Below are 22,549 nucleotides of genomic sequence, written 5' to 3'. Positions count from 1 at the left end.
CATTTTAAAGATATGGAGACTGAAATTCACTGAAGTTAAGTAATTTGTCATAGTCAGATAGTAACTATTTCAGGCAAAATTTGAATCCAAATTTTGAGACTCCAAAGCAACCTAATAAAAATAGAAAGAGAAAGACTGGGTTCAAGTACCAGATCCCTCACTTGTTTCCCCATTGTAAGTAAAGTGGTGATCATAATCTTTAAAATGCCCATCTCATATGATTGTCGTAAAGAGGAAATAGAGAATGGACATCAAAGTTCTTTGAACAGGGAGTGTTCGACTCCACCTAGGTTGAGGAAAATCTGAGGATGCCATCCTGTGATCCTTCTGAGGATTAGGATGTCAGGAGATGGCACCTTGTTAGAGAAGTTCTAGACTGTATGGAAAGGGCCATAAGGCATTTTTACAGGCTAATTTTATGGGATCCTAGACCTAGAGCTAGAAGGGATGTTACAGGATGCTTACACCACCCCTCCCATTTTACTAAGTTGCAGAGAAGGCACAGAATTACAGAGGTAGTAAAAAACTAAGTCAGTTTTCAAACCTTGGTCCTCTGATTGCAAAGCTAATATGTTTTCCATTGTATCATAATCTATGTGTATATTGGGGGGCAGAAGAGAAAGATAGAGAGAAAAAGAGGGGAACAGACACACAGAATGAAAAGAGAAAATGAGAGTAAGAGACAGAATGGAGAGACAGAGAATGAGAGAAAGAAAGAGGGGGAAGAGAAAGAAAGAGGGAGAAAAAATTATATCTTTCCCTTACTCTGTTTTTTTTATAAATAGCTAATCTGTTTATAAATAGCTAATTCTTCTCAGAAACATCTAAGTGTCACAAATATTGCTTTTTTGTTCAATAAAAGTCCACCAGGAAAGTGGCTTGAAATGATTTAACTATATCCCTCTGACACTTATGTTTCACCCAGTAGAATGCAATCATAAGGGCAGGGATTGTTGTATTTTTCTGTTTCCAGCACTTGACACATTGATAGGGTACTTAATAAATGCTTGTTGATTGATTGGTTGACTTGCTTGCTGAAGTGGAATTGGATGATGGTGGGTAGAAGATGATGGCAGTGAGAATCTAAGAGTATATGAAGTGGAGGCCGGTTGAGCTGGGTTAGAAGTATATTTATTCTCCTCCAGGACAGGGCTGGTTGGCAGGGTTCAGAAAAAAGAGAAGACAGGAAGAGTGAATCCTTTCTCTTTATATCATATGCCATTATTACCTGCCATCACATTTGGGTGGGTTGAAGCAGGATGAAGTAGCGGAAAGTGTTGGACTTAGGAAAATTTGGGTTCAAATCTTGCCCCTGAAACTTACTTATAAGCTGCATTGACCCTGGGCAAATCATTTGGATTCTTTGTGACTCATTTTTTCCATCTGTCAAATGGAGACAATAATACTTATATTTCCTTTGATGGCTGTGTAAGATAGAGTAAGTTAAAAGACTTTGCAAACTTTAAACACTTTATAAATATTAGCTATTTTATTGGAGGAGGCATATAACTCATTTTCAGATTTTGTGGCTTAGTTCCTTATCAAAGGAAAATACCTGAGTAAAACATTGTTTTGTTTGATGTGATAGAAAGAACATTAGATTTGCAACAGGAGAACTGGAATTGAGTTGCATCTTCAACATTTACTACATTCATGAAAATAGATGAGTCACTTAATCTTTCTAAGGCTGTTTTCTTCATATGAAAAGTGGGAAAATAACATTTGCATTATTCTTCTCACAAAGTTGTAAAGAAAAGGGTTTTGTAAACCTTCTATCTAATGTAAAACATTCTATCAACTCATTCTTTTGGAAAATGATCATCATAGGGTCACAGAATTTAGGATTAGAAGGAATTCTGAAATAATTTATTCTTGCCCTTTCATGTTTTACTGATTAAGAAATTGGAGTTCCAAGAAACTATGTTTTCAACAAAGTCATACAGTAAGTAGGAGAGCTGGTTTTAAAACACAGGTCCTGACTCCAAAGTGAGCAACTCCTCTACAATATGATTACTGAACTGAGAGGATAATAACAAGTGAGAAATCTCAGTTGGAAAAGATGCCGTTTGACCTAACCTGAACATAAATCCCCTAATCAAAAGTCAACCAATTTCTACTTGAAGATCTCCAGAAATGGAGTCTGCTTTGGGGCAGCTCTAATTGTTACAATGGCAACAACAGAAATTAAGATCTCTTTAAATAAGTGATCTTAGGATAATATGATTTCACTGATTTCTATCTCTCTGATGGGCTTTTTTTTCTTATTCTCCTTTGCTCACTAATGCTCACTAATCCTGTGCATCCTTATGTCCTGGGTCCTCTTCCCGTGTTCTATATAATTTTGCTTGATGATCTCAGCAGCTCTCTTGGATTCAATGATTATCTCCATGCAAAAGATTCCTAAATCTATTTAACCAGCCCTAACCTCTCTCTCTCTTGATCTCCAACTGCATAGGAGACATATAAACCAAAAACCCTTCCATCTTTCTTGTTAATGTGGGTTCTACCGTACATCACATAGACTTACAACCTATACATCATCCCTGATATCTTACCCTCAGATATCTTACCCCACAAACCCAATCTTTTGCCAAGTCTTGCTATTTCTGCCTTTACAGCATCTTTTCTATGGGATCTCTTATTTTCTGACAGTCTCTACTCTGGTGTATGCCCTCATCACTTCACACCTAGACTATGGATCATCTTCCTTAATGAAGTCTCTCCCCACTTCATAATCTATCCTGAATTAATTGTCTTCTTTAAGCACATATATGAAAATGTCACCCACTATTTAATGAACTTCAGTGGCTCTCAACTGCCTGAAGGATCAGATATAAAAGCCTTTATGTAAAGTAGTTAGCTGATATACTGAATAGGGCACAGGCCTAGTGTCAGGAAGATGAGTTCAAATCTAACCTCAGACCTTTACTAGCTCTACAACCCTGGGCAAGTCACCAAATTTTTATTTGTCTCAGTTTTAGCTGACTTTCAAGGTTGTTGTGAGGATCAAATAAAAATATTTGTAAAGCACTCAGTGTATTGCCTTGTATAAATAAATAAATAAAAAGCTTAATAAATGCATCTTCCTTTCCCTTTCTCCATTTGGCTATTAAAGCTCTTGATAACCCCCTCCTACCTTTCAAGACTTATGTCTTACTTCCCTTCATGCAATCAATTATCTAGGATCATTGGTCCTTTCTGTTCCTTTCAAAAGACACCCAGTCTCCCAGTTGTGTGCTTTTTCTCCCTGGCTTTCCCCAATGCCTTGAATTCTTTGTATTCTCATTTCTACCTTCTGGTTTTCATGGCTTCTTCTGTATTTCACCTCATATCCTAGCTTCTGCATGAGGCCCTCCTCAGTGCTAGTGCCTTTCTTCTTAGATTGCCTCCAATTTCCTCTATACATCTCATATGTGTGTAGTTGCCTGCATATTATCTCCCCATCAGGATGGGATCTACTAGGGAAAATAGTGTCTTTTGACTTTTTTGTCTCCTCAGGGCTTAGCATATAGTAAATGCTAAATAAATTGCTTAATAATCTTATTGGGATGTGGAAAAACTGGGACACTAATGCACTGTTGTGAATGGATCCAATTATTTCAGAGAACAATTTGGAACTATGTTCAACCAAAGGGCTATAAAACTGTGCCTACCCTTTGACACAGCAATACTATTACTAGATCCATAAGAGAATAAAAGTTAGTACAAAAATATTCATAGCAGCTCTTTTTGTGGTGACAAAGAATTGGATAGTGATGGGGATGCCCATCAATTGGGGAATAGCTGAACAAGTTGTGGTCTATGATTATGATGGAATACTATGATATGATGGAATGTTCTGTAAAAAATGATGAGTAGAAAAGTTTCAGAAAAGTTTGGGAAGACTTACAGAAAAAATGCAAAGTGAAGTTAAAAGAACCAGGAGGACACTGCATACAGGAAGAGCAATACTGTAAAATGATCAACTATGAATGACTTATTCTGAGCAATACAATGAAGCAAGATAATTCCAAAGGATTAATGATGAAAAAGGCCATTGATCTTTAGAGATATAACTGATGGAGTCTGAATACTGGTTGAAGCATATTTTAAGAAAATTTTTATTTTTCTTTTTTTTAGGGGGTGTCTGTTTTCTTTTACAACCCAGACTAATATGGAAATATGTTTTGCATAACTGAACATATATATGTATATGTATATATATGTATATATATATACATATACATAAAATCACTTTTCTTCTCAATGGGGAGGGTAGGAAAAGAGAGAATTTGGAACTCAAAATTTAAAAAAATTTAAACAACATATTTTAAAAAATAAACTTATTGACTTAACAGAAAGTACAGATTTAAGAAAGGGGAGGAGGAAACTGATACATAAGCCAGAGGGAGTCTCCCTTTGGTTCTTTTTAAAAATTTTAAAAACAATGCTATTTATTAAGGCAATAGGCTTAAGTGTCTTATCCAAAGTCACACAGCTAGACAGTTATTAAGTATCTGAGATCACATTTGAACTCAGGTCCTCCTGAATCCAGGGCTGGTACTTTATCCACTGTACCACCTAGCTGCCCCCTACTTTTGGTTCTTAATTTCCTACAAACCAAAGTCCAGTGAGGGGAAGCTGCAAACTAGAGCCCAAGTACAAGAATGATTATAGGCAGTTCCATGTACTCTGTCAATTTCTACAAAAATCCCCGGTAATGCATTTTTGGAAGTGCTATCCAGCGGAAAGAGACCTCAACACTCTTTGGTTATCCTAGTCAGATTAAGAGAACAAGGTGAATTGGCCAACATTTGGTGATGGGTGTTCTGTTAGGAAATCTCAGCACTGCAGAGATCTCATTAGATCACATCTTTTTTTTATGGGTCTGAACGTAAGTGGAATGTGTGCAAATATGCTTAAGAAAGTGTAATGTTAAAGGAAAATGTTGGTTGCTGTCTTGGAAATTAATTGGTAGCAAATGGCCTAGAACAAAGCTAAGTGGATCGATATCTAAAGAGAAGAAATAGGCTTTTAACTGCAGAATACTTTTCCAGTCCAGTAATAAATATGACAGAAGCCTCCCTCCACAACTGTCAGTGGAGTCTTTCTTGAGGCTGAGGGGTGAGGTGAGGTTTACTCTTCTTAGCATGAAAGCCTGCTATTCTCAAGTTGGTTGAGAGACTCCATCACAACCTGAGCTTGAGGGATGCTTTTAGAAACAGCATTTCCATTTTCAAAATGTATTTGGGCCCCTGGGAATCCAGAGCCAGAAGATATGGCTGGAAGGGTGAATATGGATATGGAGTCCAGAGAAGGGAAATGAAGACAGGGTTGCTAAAATCTAGGACTCCATGGCCCTTTGACCAGGGCTTTGACCAGTGGATAGTAACCAGGCTTGGAATCAGGGAGGCCTGAGACTCAATAGCTGTGTAATCCTGGGTAACTCACAACTTCTCTGAGCCTCAGTTTCCCTCTTTGTAAAATGATAACTGCTCACAGGTTGTATTGGAAAAAGTACTTAGCTTGAAAGCCTTCAGAAATGTGAGTTATTATTAATGAGAACAATAATAATATAATTATTAATATAATTAATACATATAATAATATATAATATAATTAATATAATATAATTTATATTATATACTTAATATAATTAATTAATGAGAACAATAATGAGAACAATAAGAATCTCTCTCCTGTCCCACGTGTTCTTTCTACTGTGAAACCTGTACCTGGTAGCTTGTCTGAAATTAGAACCAGCCATTCTGTCATTACCCAGCACCTATAAAGTCTGGAGAGGAAATTAAGGGGGTGACTAGACCCTGTGGCTGAGCTTCTCATTTCCTCCAACAGCTGTGAAAAGCCTTTGAAGAGTAGTTCCAGGGAGCCCTGCTGGTGGAACCCAGGGAGAGACCATTATTTGCATCTCTATTATGTGGCAATTTTGCTTAAGCTCCAACAGAATCCTACAGTGGGAAGGGATTCTCTTGTTAGGGGGAAGATGCAAGGGGAAGAAAAGGAGGGGCACCACAGAATTTAAAGCTGAAATGAATCTCATAGAACTCTCATTTTACAGAGAAGGAAATAAAGGCTTCAAAAAGGTAAAGTGACTTTGGAAAGGTAAAGTGATGCAAGGGAAGAAAAGAAGGGGGCCTCATAGAATTTAAAGCTGAAATGAATCTCACAGACCTCTCATTTTACAGAGAAGGAAACAGGCCTCAAAAGGTAGAGTGACTTTGGAGGCAGCACAGTGCTTATTTTGGAGTTAGGAAGATCCAGGTTTTCTGGACTTTGACTCTGCCCAGGGTTACACAGCTAGTAGTGTCTGAGGCCAGATTAGATCTCAATTCTTCCTGTCTCCAGGCCCATTTCCATATCCTTTCCAAGCTCATTTTACAGATGAGGAAACTGATGCAAATACAGGTTAAGTGACTAGGGTCACACAGCTAGTAATGTCTGAGGTCAGATTAGATCTCAAGTCTTTCTGACTCCAGGCCCATTGCTCTATCCATTACATCACCTAGCTCTCTCACCCAGCACATAATAGGTGGTTAATTAGAATTTGCTTAATTGGACTGGAATAATGTATAGGTCTTATACCTGTCCCAGTAAAGAAGTGAGGCAGGAATTTGGTGCCAGAGTCAGGAAGAAGGCTTAACATGGTATCTGCCAGTCTGGAGTTCCCTCTGAATTGTAGATGAACTGCTCCTCAGCCAAAGAGGTCTAGTCACCACCTATCATTTCACCCAAAGAACTGAAATATTAGGAGGTGGAGGTGGGGTGGGCTGTAGAGTGAGGAAAAGAAGCAACATAAAAGGAATTTAGAGTCTGCTAGAAGAGAGTTGACTTATGGGAGAATTCCATGAGAGATTAAAAAATAAGAAAATTATAAGCCTTAGAGATCATTAAAGAAAGGAGAAAATCTGAAAAAAAAAAAGAACTTACTCATTAAAGGAAAAGGGAGAAATAAGATTAAATTTCTATTGCTAGAGCTATAACCAGGAATTTTTGTGTATGGGAGCCGGGATGAGGAATGTCACCTAAGGGTGTGGACTCTTGAGTAGAAAGTAGCACCCTGCCCCCCCCCCCCCCCCCCCCCCAGGACACTGCAGGATTTCTGTGATGCAAAGGATTAGAGTTGAAGAGGGGCCTTAGATTTGTGTAGCTACCAAGGGGAGGAAGCATACCTACAGATGATACTGTAGAGACAGTTTCAATTTTGGCACTCTGGTTAGATCCAAACCTCAAATGTTGTACTTTAACTTTGCCTCTATAATGTCTAAAGCTTAAAAAAAAATCACTGTTCTTCCCCACTTCACCCTGTTACACTATGTCTCTGACACTGCAAGTGTCATTACTACCATTTTACAGATGAGGAAACTGAGTCTGAGAGTTGAAATTATTTACATAAGGTCACAGTTACCAAATATCAGAATCAAGATTCACCCATTTTTTTCTGACTCCAAATTCTGGGTTCATTACACTAAGTTATGTTTCTTCAATTAAGAAATGAGACCTAGTTGCCAGGCATACCACTAGTACTGATTTCTATGAACCTCTAGCAAAAGTTTTCTGTAAACTTATAAACTTTTCTCTTGTTTCTTATTTCACATCCTTATATGCATAGAGATATTTCATCAGGAAAAAATTAGTTTTGTTTTTCGAAGACTTGAATTCAAATCTTAACTCCCAATGTAGGACAAGTCATAGTCAGTACTAATTCTGATTCCATATCTATAAAATAGGGATAATAGTACTGGTAGCATATTCTACATGATTTAACATATACATGAGTTGTTATTCTGTTGTTTTCAAAAGTTCAGGCTTCCCCCCCCCCCAAAAAAAAGTTGTTAGTCACCAAATAAAAATACTAGAATGTTGTGAAATAATTCAATAATTCAAAAGGGAATATTGTTTTAATGACTCCTAAAGCTAATTTTGAGTAACTATGTGATGCAATAGAATACCAGACCTGGAATCAAGAAGACAACTCTTCCTGAGTTCAAATCTGACCTCAGACATTTATTGTCTGTATGGGCAAGTCACTTAACCCTGTTGGCCTTAGTTTCCTCATTTATAGAATGATCTGGAGAAACAAATAGGTATCTTTGCAAGAAAATCTCCAATGGAATTGCAAAAAAGTCAAAAATAACTGAAACTACTGATTAACAGCATGGGTTAGATTAGATAGCCATCAAGACCTCTTTCAATTCTCAGATTCTAGTATTCTGTGACTGAACATTTGGGGGAATCCAGATCCTTTTAACATTTCTTGGCAAAAATCTCTCTACTTCTCATTTGCATGTATATTATATACTAGCCCAGAGGTTAGGAATAAGTTATAATTATGAGACTAACAATGCCGGTAACATTGCAGAGTTAGCGTGGGAAGGTCTGATGGCATTTAAGACCTTGCTGCTTGGTGTGGCAATTTGTGCATTAGTAAAGACAGACCCTAGGATTTAGGAAGAATTAGAAGAGAATCATAGCATCTCAAAATTGGATGGAGGCTCTGTGATATCATCTAGGTCAACTTCTTGCCTAATGTATTAGTTGTAATAATAGCAAACATTTATGTAATGCTCACAATGTACTAGGCACTTTACAATGATTATTTCATTTGATTCTCACAACAACACTGGGAGGTAGGTGCTATTATGATGCCCATTTTATAGATGAGGAAAGTATGGCAAACAAAGCTTAAGTGACTTGCTCAGGTCAGCTGTTCAGACACAGCTAGTACATGCCTGAAGCTAGATTTGAATTCATTACCACCTACCTATCCCCAAGACTCTTCAGAACATTTTTAATTTTGTGAAATCAGAGTCCTGCCTTTTTAAGAGGTTCTTTTATTCAGATCCATAACAAAATTCTTGTGTCTGGGATAAATTAAGTAGTTCCCCCTCTTTTGTGGGGGGGCGGTGATAGAGAGCATCACATCCCATTTGCTCTGGGAGAGTTGTTCAATCATTTCTAACTTTCTGTGACTGTATTTTGAATTTTTTTGGTAGGTACATGGGAGTGATTTTGCCATTTCTTTCTCTAGTTCATTTTATAGATGAGAAAATTGAGAGTTAAGTGACTTGCCCAGGGTCACCAGTAAGTGTTTGAGGCCAGATTTGAACTTAGGAAGATGAGCTGGGTGCTCTATCCACTATTCCACCTTCCTACCCAGGGAGAAGAGGTAGTCCATTTTCTCCAAAAGTTTGGCCAGTCTCTTGTAGCAATGCTAACTATCCACAACCCTTTGGCCCTAAGAGAAGACAGGGACAGAAAAAGAAGGCAGTCTGGGAGAGCTGTTACAGGTCTCTGGGAGTGACAACCTGAGCCAGTAGTGAGGAGTAGTTTGTACCACTAGAAACCAGGTGGGATGGCAGATAAAGTATTTAGAACTTGAGTGAGAAAGACCTGAGTTCTTCAAAAATCTTGCCCTACCCATTTACTAGCTATGTGACCCTGGGCAAGTTGCTTAACTTCTCTCTACCTCAGTTCCCTCATCTGTTAAATAATAAAACTACCTCTTAGAAATATTGTAGGGATCAGGGCAGCTAGGTGGCGCAGTGGATAAAGCACCGGCCCTGGAGTCAGGAGTACCTGGGTTCAAATCCGGTCTCAGACACTTAATAATTACCTAGCTGTGTGGCCTTGGGCAAGCCACTTAATCCCATTTGCCTTGCAAAAACCTAAAAAAAAAAGAAATATTATAAGGATCAAATGAGATGTGGAAGGTTTTGTGAACCTTAAGTGCTACATGAATGATATAGTTATCATTATTATATAGTTATCATTATTACTATAAAACTCAGAGATGGAAGCTCCTAGCTCTAACCCCACTCCTTATCAGTGCTGTGGGGCAAGCTTGATGACCCCTCTCTAGTTATGGTTTTATTCTTTTGGGGGGAGACGTTTGGGGTTAAGTGACTTGTCTAGAGTCACACAGCTAATAAATGGTTACATTTGAACTCAGGTTGTCCTGACTCCAGACTGTGTACAATCTACTATGCAACCTAGTTGCCTCTTGGCTTTATTCTTATTCATTTTCCTCATGCTAATAAAGTTACTATTATCACTAACATGCATTTTGAGGGAAGGGAATAAAATTTATATAATGCCTATTATATGACAGACATTATCTCAGTTATCCCTACTAAGAGTCTGAGGCTGATTTTTTGATTCCAAGTCCAGTGCTATCTACTATATTTCCAGCAGCTTCCATGATGACAATTAGCATTAATATAGCACTATAACAAAACATGTTACTAGGATTACCTCTTTTGATCTTTGTAAATCATATCCAAAACTATAACATAGTCCAAAACTATATCATAGGAAAAAAGGTAAAGGTAAGAATGAGATCTGATTGGGAAGGAAATCAATCAGTTCAATCACAGTCAAAGCAGAAGAACATTTTTGTGATTAATAAATTGCAACACCTTTCCACATAAGGTTTGACTTTGGTATCTCTCACTTACTTCCTAAGAAGTCTGAGATTATATCATGAAAATTTCTTTACAAGTCAGGTAATTCTTTCTCCTTTTACCTCTCCCTCTCTACACTCTGCTTTCTCTCCTCCCATCCCTCTCTCCACCTTCCCCCCCCCCCTCTGAATCTGCTGAGATCTTATGAATATACTGTATTCCAAACTTTCAAGGTTTCTTTGAACTATGAATTATTACATCTAGGCAGAAAGGGTGGTTTAGAGAAACTGGAAAATAATTGAATTCAATGGAAAATAGACTGAGGAATTAATTTTGAAAAAGAAAGATGGGCTTCATTTATGAACAGGTCAAATTTAACTCAAAATAGCAGCAGACCTAGAATAACAATTTGGTTTTCTTTCAATTAAGGTGATGTAAAAGAGGCTTCTCAAGTCCTATTGCTTTTGGATTTGAAAAGCTTCTTTCTACCTATTGAACTTTTCTATTTAGTTCTTTGGAGAAAAGAATGTTACTTTGCCTCTTATCATATGACCTTGTCGATACTCCCTGGGTCTCAGTTTCCTCATCTGTAAAATGAAAGAGTTGTGCTATATGATCTCTAAGCTACTGGCTCTAAATCTATGCTACTTAAAAAAATTCTCTGATCCAGTGAATATGGCATCACCTTTAAGAACTCCATAGAAGCTGGTCTTTGGTTCTACAAAGCAGCCTGCTTTAGTCTTTCTGAAAGTAACTGGATTTGAAGGAGGATATTAGGGAGTTATTTTAAAAGCTCAAAATTAACCAGAACTTCATAACCTTTCATAATTATGTTTCAGAAGATTTGTTTAATTTTCATATCTGACTTCTCTGCACACACTGAGATTCTAGATCACAAAGGGATTGAAAATCACTTCATTTTCCGGGAGACTGGTATCTGCTTCACTGAGGGAGGGCTGATCACGGAATAACAGGAAATGTCAAGTGTGTCCTTAGTTTAAAATAAATAATTTTTTTTAAATTGCTATTCACTCAATTTCCTGAGGTCCTTTTCTTGGTATGGTACTCTCAGATTAGGGAATTTTAAATAGCTATTTCTGAGAAGGTTTGGAGGCAAAATCTCCTCCACCCTTCACCCCCGCAAAAAAAGTCAGAGTCCCAGAGAAGTAAAGTGATTTGCCCAAGGACTTTACAGGATAATAGATGCAGGCATATTTCCATTTGGGTACAAATAATCTTCCCAGATTCCCTTAATTACTGAGTATGGCTTATTCATGTGGAATAGAAGATTGAGGCGAAGAGGAAAGGTAGTGTGATTCTGTACTCAAATGTTCAACAGTTCTTAAAGACAGTTATAGCCTTTGTAGCCTTCAACGAAGGACATAACCACTTAACGCACATAAAATATCTCCTTTTGTTGAACTGAACAACAGCTAACCCACTACCATGACATGGTATGTACAGCAGTTGCTATATCAACAGAAAAAGAATATTTATCTGTACCTTTTCCTTTTTAACCTCTATGTTGGCTCTATAAAGCTCAATAAACACAATTAAAAACAAAACAGTCAAACACCATAAAAAAATTCTCTTGAGAAGTTGCTTTATAGAAATTGGAGAGGCCTTGGCAAGCTTGCCTTCTTTGCCCTTTTGTGTTCTATCTCATTCTTTCTGTCCCTTTCCCTTTTTTTCTCCTTCTCCCTTTCCTTCTTTCTCCCCTTCTTTCTCTTTATCCTTCTTTTCCTTGCTCTTTTCCTTTCCTTTTCTCTTCCTTTTCCTTCTCACCTTCTCCCACTTTCTTCCTCCTCATTTCTCTTTCTCCCTCTTTCTCTCCCCCTTCTCTCTCTTTGCTTTCTCCTTTTCTTTTCTTCTTTCCTTCTCTACTACCTTTCCTTCCCTCTCTCCCTTAACCCTTTCCTCTTCTCTCCCTCTTTCTTCTCTCACTCCATATTTCCCTCTCTCCTCCACTACCTTTTCTCTCCCTTTTCCTTTTCTCTCCCTCTTTCTTGCTTGTCTACCTACCCTTCTGTTCCCTCTTTCTAGCTCCCCAATTTCCTTCTTTATCCATCTCCCTTTCCTTCTCTCCTCCACTTCCCTCTTTCTACCTCTCCTTTTTTCACCTTTCCCCTCTCTTCCCTCTCTTCCCATTTTGTCACTCCCACCTTCCCCTCTTTTTTCCCAGTTTGTAACCCATTTTCCTCACTGTTCTGCAATACAAATTATTGTCATTCTCATTTGCCTCTCAAAATACTAAATCTAAGTACTACTAAGAATTAAATTCCCCCTCTGTATAACAAATAAGAAAGACTGGCTACTATACATTGACAACTATTGAATTCAAAAAAGAGTTCATTCTGGAGGGATAGGACAAGCTTGTAGGAAATCATATTCATGACCTTCATTCAGACAGTAGTGCTAAAGAATTTGTCATAAAAACTGCCATTAAATAAACAATCCCTGACTTGATCATTTGGCCTGTTGTCATCCTGGTAGACTCATTTCTGTCTGTTCTAAATGAGTATTTTCTTCTTTGACAATTTTGGGCTGGAACTGGGTTTCACTTTCAGAGGCTAAATGATCTGCCAGCTCACTCAGAGATGAGAATTTCAGTTTTGTCATCCTACTTAACCACTTTGACAAAGGTACAAGGGAGAGTCGTTACTAGGAAAAAACCAAAAGAGGGGAAAAAATTGGACAATGTTGCTTTGATGAGCTATCATTTTGAAATTTGGGTATCTCTGGAATTGTGCCTCTTAATGAGTTTTACTTGAAGACAGGCATCAGGCACATTTGCAATAACATTTAAGAGTCTTTGCTATGCTTCCTAATGAGGAACAAGGGGTAGTGACAAGGGCATGAGGCTGGTCTTTTTCTTTCTCTGGGATTATTTCCTCAGTGAAATTCCAGAGTGAATAGAGCATTGGACTTTGTATCAGAAAGTCTGAATCATGTCTCAAGCATTTTCAGGTTTCCTGGGTAAATCATTTAATCTCTCAGTCTCAGTTTCCTGATCTGTAAAATGGAGAAAAAAAATAGCACTACTTTCTAGAATCGTTATAAATCTCAAATGAGTTAAGATATATAAAATGCTTTGTAAATTTTTTAAGTATTATATAAATGCTAGCTGCTCATAGTAGTACACATCAAATTTCCGTTCTTAGTACCATAGTGCCAGCCTACCAGGGCTCTCTCCATCTCTCAGAATTATTGTGATGATCAAATGAGATATTTGAAGTATTTTGCAAACCTTTAGGTAATATCTAAATCTAAGCTATTATATTATTAGCCCTTACTACATATCTACCCCACCATGATAGCTTAGGTATTTAATTTTGAGAAAAATTATTTGGTGTTCTAGGAGTAGTAGTGTAACTTGACAAAAAACCAGCAATATTAACATTCTGCCCTTAATTCTGAGATGTGCCTTTCACTTTGTATTCCTAGAGTTTAGCAGAGTAGCTAGCATATAATAAGTGTCTAATAAATGCTTGTGGATTGAATGATGAATACTGATCTTCATTGTTGTCATCCCAGGACTACCCAGTTAATTTGGGAAAAGTTAATCACCAGGTTGGCTATAAGGCGACATATTTTTTTTTCAATCACAATAAATTCCCAAAGGCATGTCCACTAAGGTTCATGCTCTGTGCTGCAGAAATATAAGGATAAAATCCTTGAAATATTAAAATTTTTCATTTTAAAAGGGGTAGGGGAAGGAGAAGTCCACTGAAGTTGAATCCCATTAGAAGGAACATTGATTGCCAGGAATGGGTAACTATACAAGATGTGACTTGGGAGCAGGGGGCATTGTTCTTCAAAGGTTTCCATTTCTGAGGAGAATAAAGGACTTTTTACCCGTTTTGTGAGTTGAGTGTCCATCATGAAGTTGTGAACGTGCTTCTCAGCTTTGGTGAGTTCCAACTTTCTGGCAACCACAGCCACCACCAGTGCAGTACAGCCGGCACCCTGGCACGGGAAAAGCAAGAAGAGCAAGGAAGAGAACATACTGGTTAAGAAACAAAGTTCACCCTAAAATGGCAAAAAGACTCTGCATCCCCACTGTACCATCCTCAGCACCATCAACCGCCTTGATTCAAAGGAGGCTGGTTGCTAAATGTGGGAGGAAAAAGTATACTATCTTATTGTGGAAGAGTTATAAAATTCTTGCTTTGTGGTTGGAGAATATGGAGACTAAATCACTGAAAAACTCTCAACCTCTAGGTCTCTGACTCTCTCCTCCACCCCCAAAGATATGTGATAATCTCATCTCCCTCTGCCAAGTCAGGGTTTAAAAATGTATGAAGATCTTTTAGCAACTAGAGAGACAGAGACTCTATAATAAAGTTCAACTGCTTAGTCAGATTAACAGAAGGGAGAAGAGGCATGGAATATCCAGAAGGGCCACCAATCCAATTGCCATCTCTTTCTCTTCAGCTTGGGAATGCAGGGGGAAACACATGCCTCATCAAACCCATGCACATAAACACACACATTCTCCCTGAACAGTCCAGGGAGGGTAGAAACACTTGGATAATTTATGAAGTAGGTACTTCATTAGATAGTTGAGATGACTTGTATCATATCAAGATTTTTTTTTGAGTTTGAAAAATCCAATGAAATTAGAAGAGTAGACTGTCTTGAAAAATCTGATGTTATATCTGCTGATGTCAGTGTCAAGATCAGTCTTTTCTGACTTCATTGGGGCTTTCATGCACTTAATCATCATGCAGTGTTTATCCAATAAAAAAAACACAACAATAACAAGATGAACATGACCTAAGGATCCATTCATAAACCCTCTTGAAATAGAGTTCCAGAATCTCACGGCTGGAAGGGATCTCTAGGACCCTCCAGTCCAAATGATATCTGAACAAGAGTTCCCTCTCCAGCATCCCTGGCAAAGTGGTCCTTCAGAGGTCTCTTGTTCTATTTAGGGACTGTTTGAATTAGAAAGCCTTGAGGTACAGCAAGATGCTTACTATCTATGGAGTCAGAAGACTAAATTCTACTTCTGATAATTGCTATCTTGTGTGACCTTGGGCAAGAAACTTAACTTCCTTGAGCCTCAATTTCCTCATCTGTAAAATGAAGAGGTTGGAGTAGATGGCTTCTGAGGTCCTTTCCACCTCTAAATCAATGGGTCTATGAATTATTAGGAAGCCCAGCAATCCAAAAAGCCCCAATCAATTGGATAATCTCTATTTTACTGAAACTTCTACCTATTGCTCTTGGGACAGAAAAGTCCAATACTTTTTCCATACAACAACTCTTCAAATGCTTGAATTTACAAGTATTTATGTTATATAAAATCTTTATCTGTCATATTTATAGATCTATATTTCATATTATATTTATATATCATATATAAAAATCTTATTATAGATTTAAAATATTTATTGTTTATATATTTAAGTATATTATTAATGTATCATTAATATTATTAAATATATTTTAAAATATATTGTATAAATATACCTGCAAATATACAGATTGTATTCTTCCTTCCCCCCAAGGACAAGGATAACTGTACTTTTGTATTTGTATCCTTTCCCTTTATAGTACAGAATGGACAACTAATAAATACTTGTTGAATTGAATTAGACTGGGAATAGTTACAATATTCCTAATAAATCTTCTGTGCTCCAGGCTAAGTCATCCTATTTCCTTTGAGCAGTCCTCTTATGACACAGCCTCCACTCCTCTTTATGCTCTTTTGGAATCATCCCAATTGTCAATGTTGTTCTTATAAATATAACACCTCAAACTGATCACAATAATCAAAGTTTTCCAAAATAGTGATGTCCTCCTTAATTACAGTAAGTATTTTATTGAAACTAAGCATTCTATTGAAGTGCATAGAGGGCAAGTGAAAGAGTCAATATTTCATAGCAAATAAGTGATAAAACTGATTTCCTTGACCATTCAATTTCTTTCCAGTCTTCCTGAGTCAATAAATGTTTGGAAGACTGGATTGAACAAGGGGGCATGTTACAGCATTTTAGTCACTGGCTTTAGTTTATCTTCCTTGCTTTTTTTTAAATTAAATTTTTTTTATATGGAATGTCCTGTTTTGGTCTTTCTGGCAGCATCAGTGAAATGATATATTCATTTTTATCAATATTCATTTTGGTCACCTGATCAATATTCTGACACATCTCACAGGACAATTGATCTCATTCTTTGCTCTTGTTAGTCAGACAAGGGTCATGTCCAATCTCTTAGAGACTGACTGATCCCTTCACTCTCTGACCCAGTTCTACAGGTTTGTGGAAACTCACAGTTTGATTCACTAGTTATCAAATGATGTCAGTAATGTCTAAGAATTTGAGGTGGAGGTACCTTTTCACTTAGATAACTGAACAATAATATTTCTGGTTCATTAAATCTGTTAGTCTTTTAAAACTCACTCATTTGTAAGAATGGAAATATTGTTTTAATATGCTGTAGCATATCAGATTGCAGTTAAGAGGAAAACATTTAGCCATTTCTGTTCCCAGTTCTCTAATTTTTCATCTCTTCCTCTCCTTTCCCACAGAATTATAAAGGAAAAAACCTATGTACATTGTTTACCCAATGCTGGCAACATTTCCTCCTATCTCCTCACAAATGCTCCCTTTAAAAGATTCTGGCATTTCTTTTGGGATTGGTCAGCTACCCACTTCTATATATATGTATAAAATATATAATATATTATAATATATAATATCATATATATATAATTCTATATAATAATAAAGAAAAAAGAGGGGGTCTATGTAAACTGCCTCTCCTCTTCTCTTCTCTGTAGTTCCTGTAGTTGGAACTGTTGGTGGCCTTCTTTTCATCTGTGTGAAATATGTGTCCAGTTTTGAATGAAATTGGGCATTGGGATAATCCAGTTTGTAGTTATTGCCAGACAGGTAGGTTTTCAAAAACAAAGCAGTGAGAACATCAGAGACATCTGGTCCAAAATAAATACTTGGGCAACCTCTCCCCTCAACCAGATCAGAAAGAAACCTCCTTTTATATTCCATTACGATACAACCATTGCCAGAAATATAGCAGATATGAGGGTATCATAGAATATTAGAAATATGGAATTGGAGTTCTTCACAAGCCTTCAGTCCTTGTCTACAGGCAAACCTTTGTCTAATTAAATTCAATTTAATTCAACAAGCATTTATTGTCAGTTGTATTCATGGTACTGTCTTAAGTATTGAGAATATAAGGATAAAATAAAAATAATCTTTGTTTTCAAGGTGCTTATATTCTAATTACCTTAAACAGGTAAATAGTGGAGGGATAAAACTATGTTCGGCCTCTTGTTGAGGTAGGAAGGTGGCACAGTAGATAGAGTATTCGGCTTGGAATTAGGAAGGCTCCTCTTCCTGAGTTAAAATCTGGCCTTGAATATTTTTTTAACTATGTTACCCTGTTGGTCTCAGTTTCTTCATCTGTAAAATGAGCTAGAGAAGTAAGTGGCAAACCACTTCAGTAATCTTTGCCAAGAAAACTCCAAATGAGATCACAAAGAATAAGACATGACTGAATAACAAAGAAATACACACACACACACACACACACACACACACACACACACACACAGAAAGTTTCTTGTGTGCTTAGTAGGCAATCTTTTGAAAATCGATCAGGATGTTTCATTATCTATATGTAAGATTATGTTCCCCCATTTTCTTAATGGGGTATACTGAAAATCTCACCATGATTCACAGTTCATCCAGCTGAACTGCAGGGAACCTCCGATTAGAAATGAGAGCATTTTTTATTGAACAAACCATCTGTCTTATACAATTAGGAAAAATTTTGGCTTAGAAGTAGGTAGATGAACAAGCTGTCATTTCTCACTTTCTTCTAATTTAAATAGAGAATCATAGATCCAGAGCTTGAAGAGTGTTTACAAATCATCTAGTCCAATCCTCTCATTTTATAGCTGAGGAAAATGAGGCTCTGTGAAAAAACATGAGTAGTTCAGGTATAACTGGTAAATGTCTGAAGTATGTTTAGAACCTAGCTCTTGCTGCCTAGGCCCAGAATTCTATCTACTATTTCAAGTTCAGTTTTGTTTTGTTTTGTTTTTTAGGTTTTTGCAAGGCAAATGGGGTTAAGTGGCTTGCCCAAGGCCACACAGCTAGGTAATTATCAAGTGTCTGAAACCGGATTTTAACCCAGGTACTCCTGACACCAAGGCTGGTGCTTTATCCACTATGCCACCTAGCCGCCCCTCAAGTTCAGTTTTAAGACACCTCCCTCTCCAACATATGATTCATGCATCTTAAAGTCTAGATGATTTCAGTCCTGAATTCAAATTCCAGAGAACAATGAATGCTAAATGTTTCTCTTCTTTTCCTCCTCCTTCTCCTTTCCCTTTTCCATTTCCATTCTAATCTTCAACTTTGTCTTTATCTTCATCTTCATAAAAGCTCTCATATACACAAAATCAGGGAGGCAACCAAGATTAGTTCTTTAGAAAAGTTTTTTTTTTATTAGAGTGGCAACTTCTGAGGACTAGACTGGAAGCCAACCTCTAGGAAAAAGTGTACCAAGGTTCTAGCCCCTTCCTTCCGGACCATGAAGAGGGGTTAAAGGTGAATGTTGATTCTATCCCAAATCTCACTAGAGGGTACGTATGTGTGTGCCCATACATACATGTACATGCAAACATGAATGTGTATGCCAAACTCCTACTCTTCCAATATTTCACTTGTTGCTAGTTCTTTTAACTCCCTCCATTAATGTACTTTGCAATCCATACAAAGGAACTCCTATCCATATCCTCCTATAAATCCTCTTTAGGAAGGATCTCTTAATATGATGGAGGAGGGACCTCTTCTAATAGAATCTAAATCTGTGCCTCCCTCTGTTAATTATCCTATGTAAGTGAGATCACCTTACTCTTCTGGTCAGATGCTTCTCTGATAAAATCCTATATCCCATTTCTCTTGTTCCATTTCTTTATTGGGAAATATGTTGTAGTCAACTCATGTCTTCATTTATCTCTCTACTTCTTTATATGTGATGCTTTGCTTTAATTCTTTGGAACCTGGGAGTGTTCTGGTACAGTCATATAGCACCACCAGACAAATTGCTATCCAGTCATTTTTTCAGTCATGTCCAACTCTCTGTGATCCCATTTGGAATTTTCTTGGCAAAGATACTGGAGTGTTTTGCCATTTCCTTCTCCAGCCCATTTTACAGCTGAGGAAACTGAGCAAACAGGTTAAGTACTTGATCAGGATCACACTGAGGACAGATTTGGACTCAAGAAGATAAGTCTTCCTGACTCCAAACCCAATGCTCTAAGTACCTCACTATCCCAGACAAATCCTGATTCTCAATGGACAGACCTCATCAACTGGACAATGGTTGAACCAGTTGTGTTAAATAACTAAGGGAATGTTACTGTGCTGGAATCAATGAAGAATACAAATTTACATAAACTGATGCAGAGTGAAGTACGTGGAGCCAAGAAAACAATATGCATGACTACAATAACATTATTGGAAAGAACGACAAAAGAATTGAAATTGAAATCTGTGAAATCTATTGACCAGTGTTAGGCCCAAAGAAGAGATATGAGAAGACACCTTTCTTTATTTCTTTGCAGAGATGGGAGGAAATAGAATATAAATTTAGAATAATAATAACAATTAGCACTTACATAGCACTTACAATGTGCCAGGAATTATGTTAATTGCTTAACTCAACTCATTTGAGTTAAATAATACATATAAAGATCAACTTCTTTTTTTAAATAGGGTGATTAGTTCTGATTAACTGTTTTTCTTCTCTTTCTTAAGTGTTGGCTCTCTGGGAGAGAGGGAGAGAGGGAGAGAGGGAGAGAGGGAGGGAGGGAGGGAGGGAGGGAGGGAGAGAGAGAGAGAGAGAGAGAGAGAGAGAGAGAGAGAGAGAGAGAGAGAGAGAGAGAGAGAGAGAGAGAGAGAGAAAGGGATGCATTGGGAAATATATATGATATAGAAACAAAATATATCAATAAAATTTATTTTTAAAAATATGTTCTTTTGTTTTGTAGCCTTCTATTCAACCAGATCTGTAACTTTATCTATGTAGGGAGCTTATGGTGAGGAACTTCTCTCAATTAGAAACTGCTCCTGTTTACCTCAGTTTCCTCATCTGTAAAATGAGCTGGAGAAGAAAATGGTAGACCCCTGCAGTATCTTTGCCAAGAAAACCCCAAGTGGAATCACAAAGAGTTAGACATGTCTAAAAATAACTGAACAACAACAATAATAACTACAGCAACATACCATCTCCAGGTTGTCTGAAGCACTGAGGAGTTAAGTGCCTTATCCAGATCACACAGGTTATATGTATGTAGCAGGACATTTAGAGAAAAGTAGCATTGGATGAGAGTTGAACTATTTAGAAACTCTTCTTACACAGAATGATTTTTTTTTCAAATTGATCTCTTCATCTGGCATGCCCTGGTCCCCTATTTCCATCTATTTCAATCTGTACATCCTGATAACTCAGCCCAAATGCTTTCTCCATGAAATTTCCCCTAGGCCCCCTGAAAAAGTTTCTCTCATCCAGAATAAACATTCTAAGGTTAGCAATCTCTCCCTTCTCTTTACTCCCATAACACTTAGCCCCCATCTTCCTAGTGGTACATTTATCATATTTCCAATTGACTTGTAGATTTATGGTTGAAAGGGACTTTAGAGGTCATAAGTCCACTCCTATGCTCCCATTTCACAGATGGGGAAGCTGATCCAAAGAGGGAAAGTAATTTACCTGGTGCCACATAAAGAGTAAAGAGCAAAACTGGCCTTTGAGCAGAGGTCTTTGGACTAGAAGTAGTGGGGTATGTTGGAAAGACCACTGGAGTAAGAGGCATGGGATTCAAATACTGTCTTTAATGCTTACTACCTGTGAGACTTTGGGCAAGTCATTTATCACCACTCTCCACCTCAGTTTCCTCTTCAGTAAAATGAAAGGATTGCCTTAACAGCCTCTAAGATTCCTTCCAGATCTAGATTTAGGATTCTATGACTTTGAATCCAATCTACCTTCCACCGTGTCACATTACCTTTGTTGTATAGCTATTGGCATCCTTATTTTATCATTCTTGATAGACTCTCAGTTCCTCCAGGGAAGGGCCCATGCCCTATTTATCATTGTGTCCCTCCCCTCAGTGACTTGTCCTCATAAGGTGAATGATGAATGAACCTTAAGAGGTGTAGGTGCCATGGTTTTATGGAATAGAATGGGACATCCACACAAAATGGCTGATCTTGACCCGAAAGAGGCTCATTGTGTATAAACATGAGAATTGAGATAGTCTGGTAGAATGGAGATAGCACTGAAGGAGAAGATAGAAAAGGGTGAGCATCTGCTTTAGTGACTACTATGGGGTCAGAATGTGGAGCAAATTTGTGACTCAGACTTTTTACCCTTGGATTTGCCAAATACTGAATCAGAGTTGATACCAACCCTATTCCCTAGGTCTTACTTGGAGTTATTCTGACTCTCATTCCCTCACTTAGAAAAAATGGTAAGTGGATCTTGTAAGCTGTTTTTTCCCCCTAGGAAGACAGGTGGGGAATGACAAGCAGAATCTGAGCCCGGGGATCAGCAATGGGGAAAAGAATGGCCTCAGAAGGGGTGAAAATATCTAATTGACTTATGGGGCTTGAAAACAAGCCAGAGGCTCTGGACTCCACTCCTGTCCTTCTGCTTCTGGTTTCCAAGAAACATTTCCCAGCTGGAAAACCTTTAAAAGTTGGGGAGGGAAGGCAAAAAAAAAAAAACAACAACCCATCCTGAGGGGATAAAGATGATGTGTCCTTAACTAAAGAAGCAGAAAAGAAAATAACACATAAATGAAAGTGACAAATGAAACAGAGGGGCCAGGAGAGCTTACATCTGGATCCCTTGGTTTCAGCAGATTCCTCTTACAACTAGAATATCATCAATTAGTTTGAGACTAAGTGATCCTTGGTAACTGTGTGGGTGTTCCAGAAGAGAAGTTTATCTTCTGAAATGGAAACCCACCAAATGTCATGCTGAATACTCTGTTCCCTATCTACCATCATCTCCCCTCCCCACTACCCTGCAAAAGTGTCTCTGCCCTGTCATTCCCTTTATTACTCTCTTCCTCCTGAGGTTCACCTTAAGCCTAGATAAATACA

General features: G+C 37.7%; 1 protein-coding gene across 2 annotated transcripts in view; it reads right to left on the bottom strand.

The window, feature by feature from the left end:
• The window catches only part of KCNN3 (potassium calcium-activated channel subfamily N member 3), a 286,582-nt gene that overhangs the window by 9,179 nt on the left and 254,854 nt on the right, over positions 1 to 22,549 (bottom strand). For both annotated transcript variants that reach the window (XM_074223372.1, XM_074223373.1), the window contains exon 5: positions 14,256 to 14,366. In XM_074223372.1, the coding sequence (XP_074079473.1) occupies positions 14,256 to 14,366 (111 nt within the window). The remainder of the gene's footprint in view (positions 1 to 14,255; positions 14,367 to 22,549) is intronic.

This window comes from Macrotis lagotis, chromosome 2, assembly GCF_037893015.1.
Source record: "Macrotis lagotis isolate mMagLag1 chromosome 2, bilby.v1.9.chrom.fasta, whole genome shotgun sequence".
NCBI lineage: Eukaryota > Metazoa > Chordata > Mammalia > Peramelemorphia > Peramelidae > Macrotis > Macrotis lagotis.
Note: the sequence above shows the minus strand (reverse complement) of the source record. Positions and strands in the feature narration are given on the sequence as shown.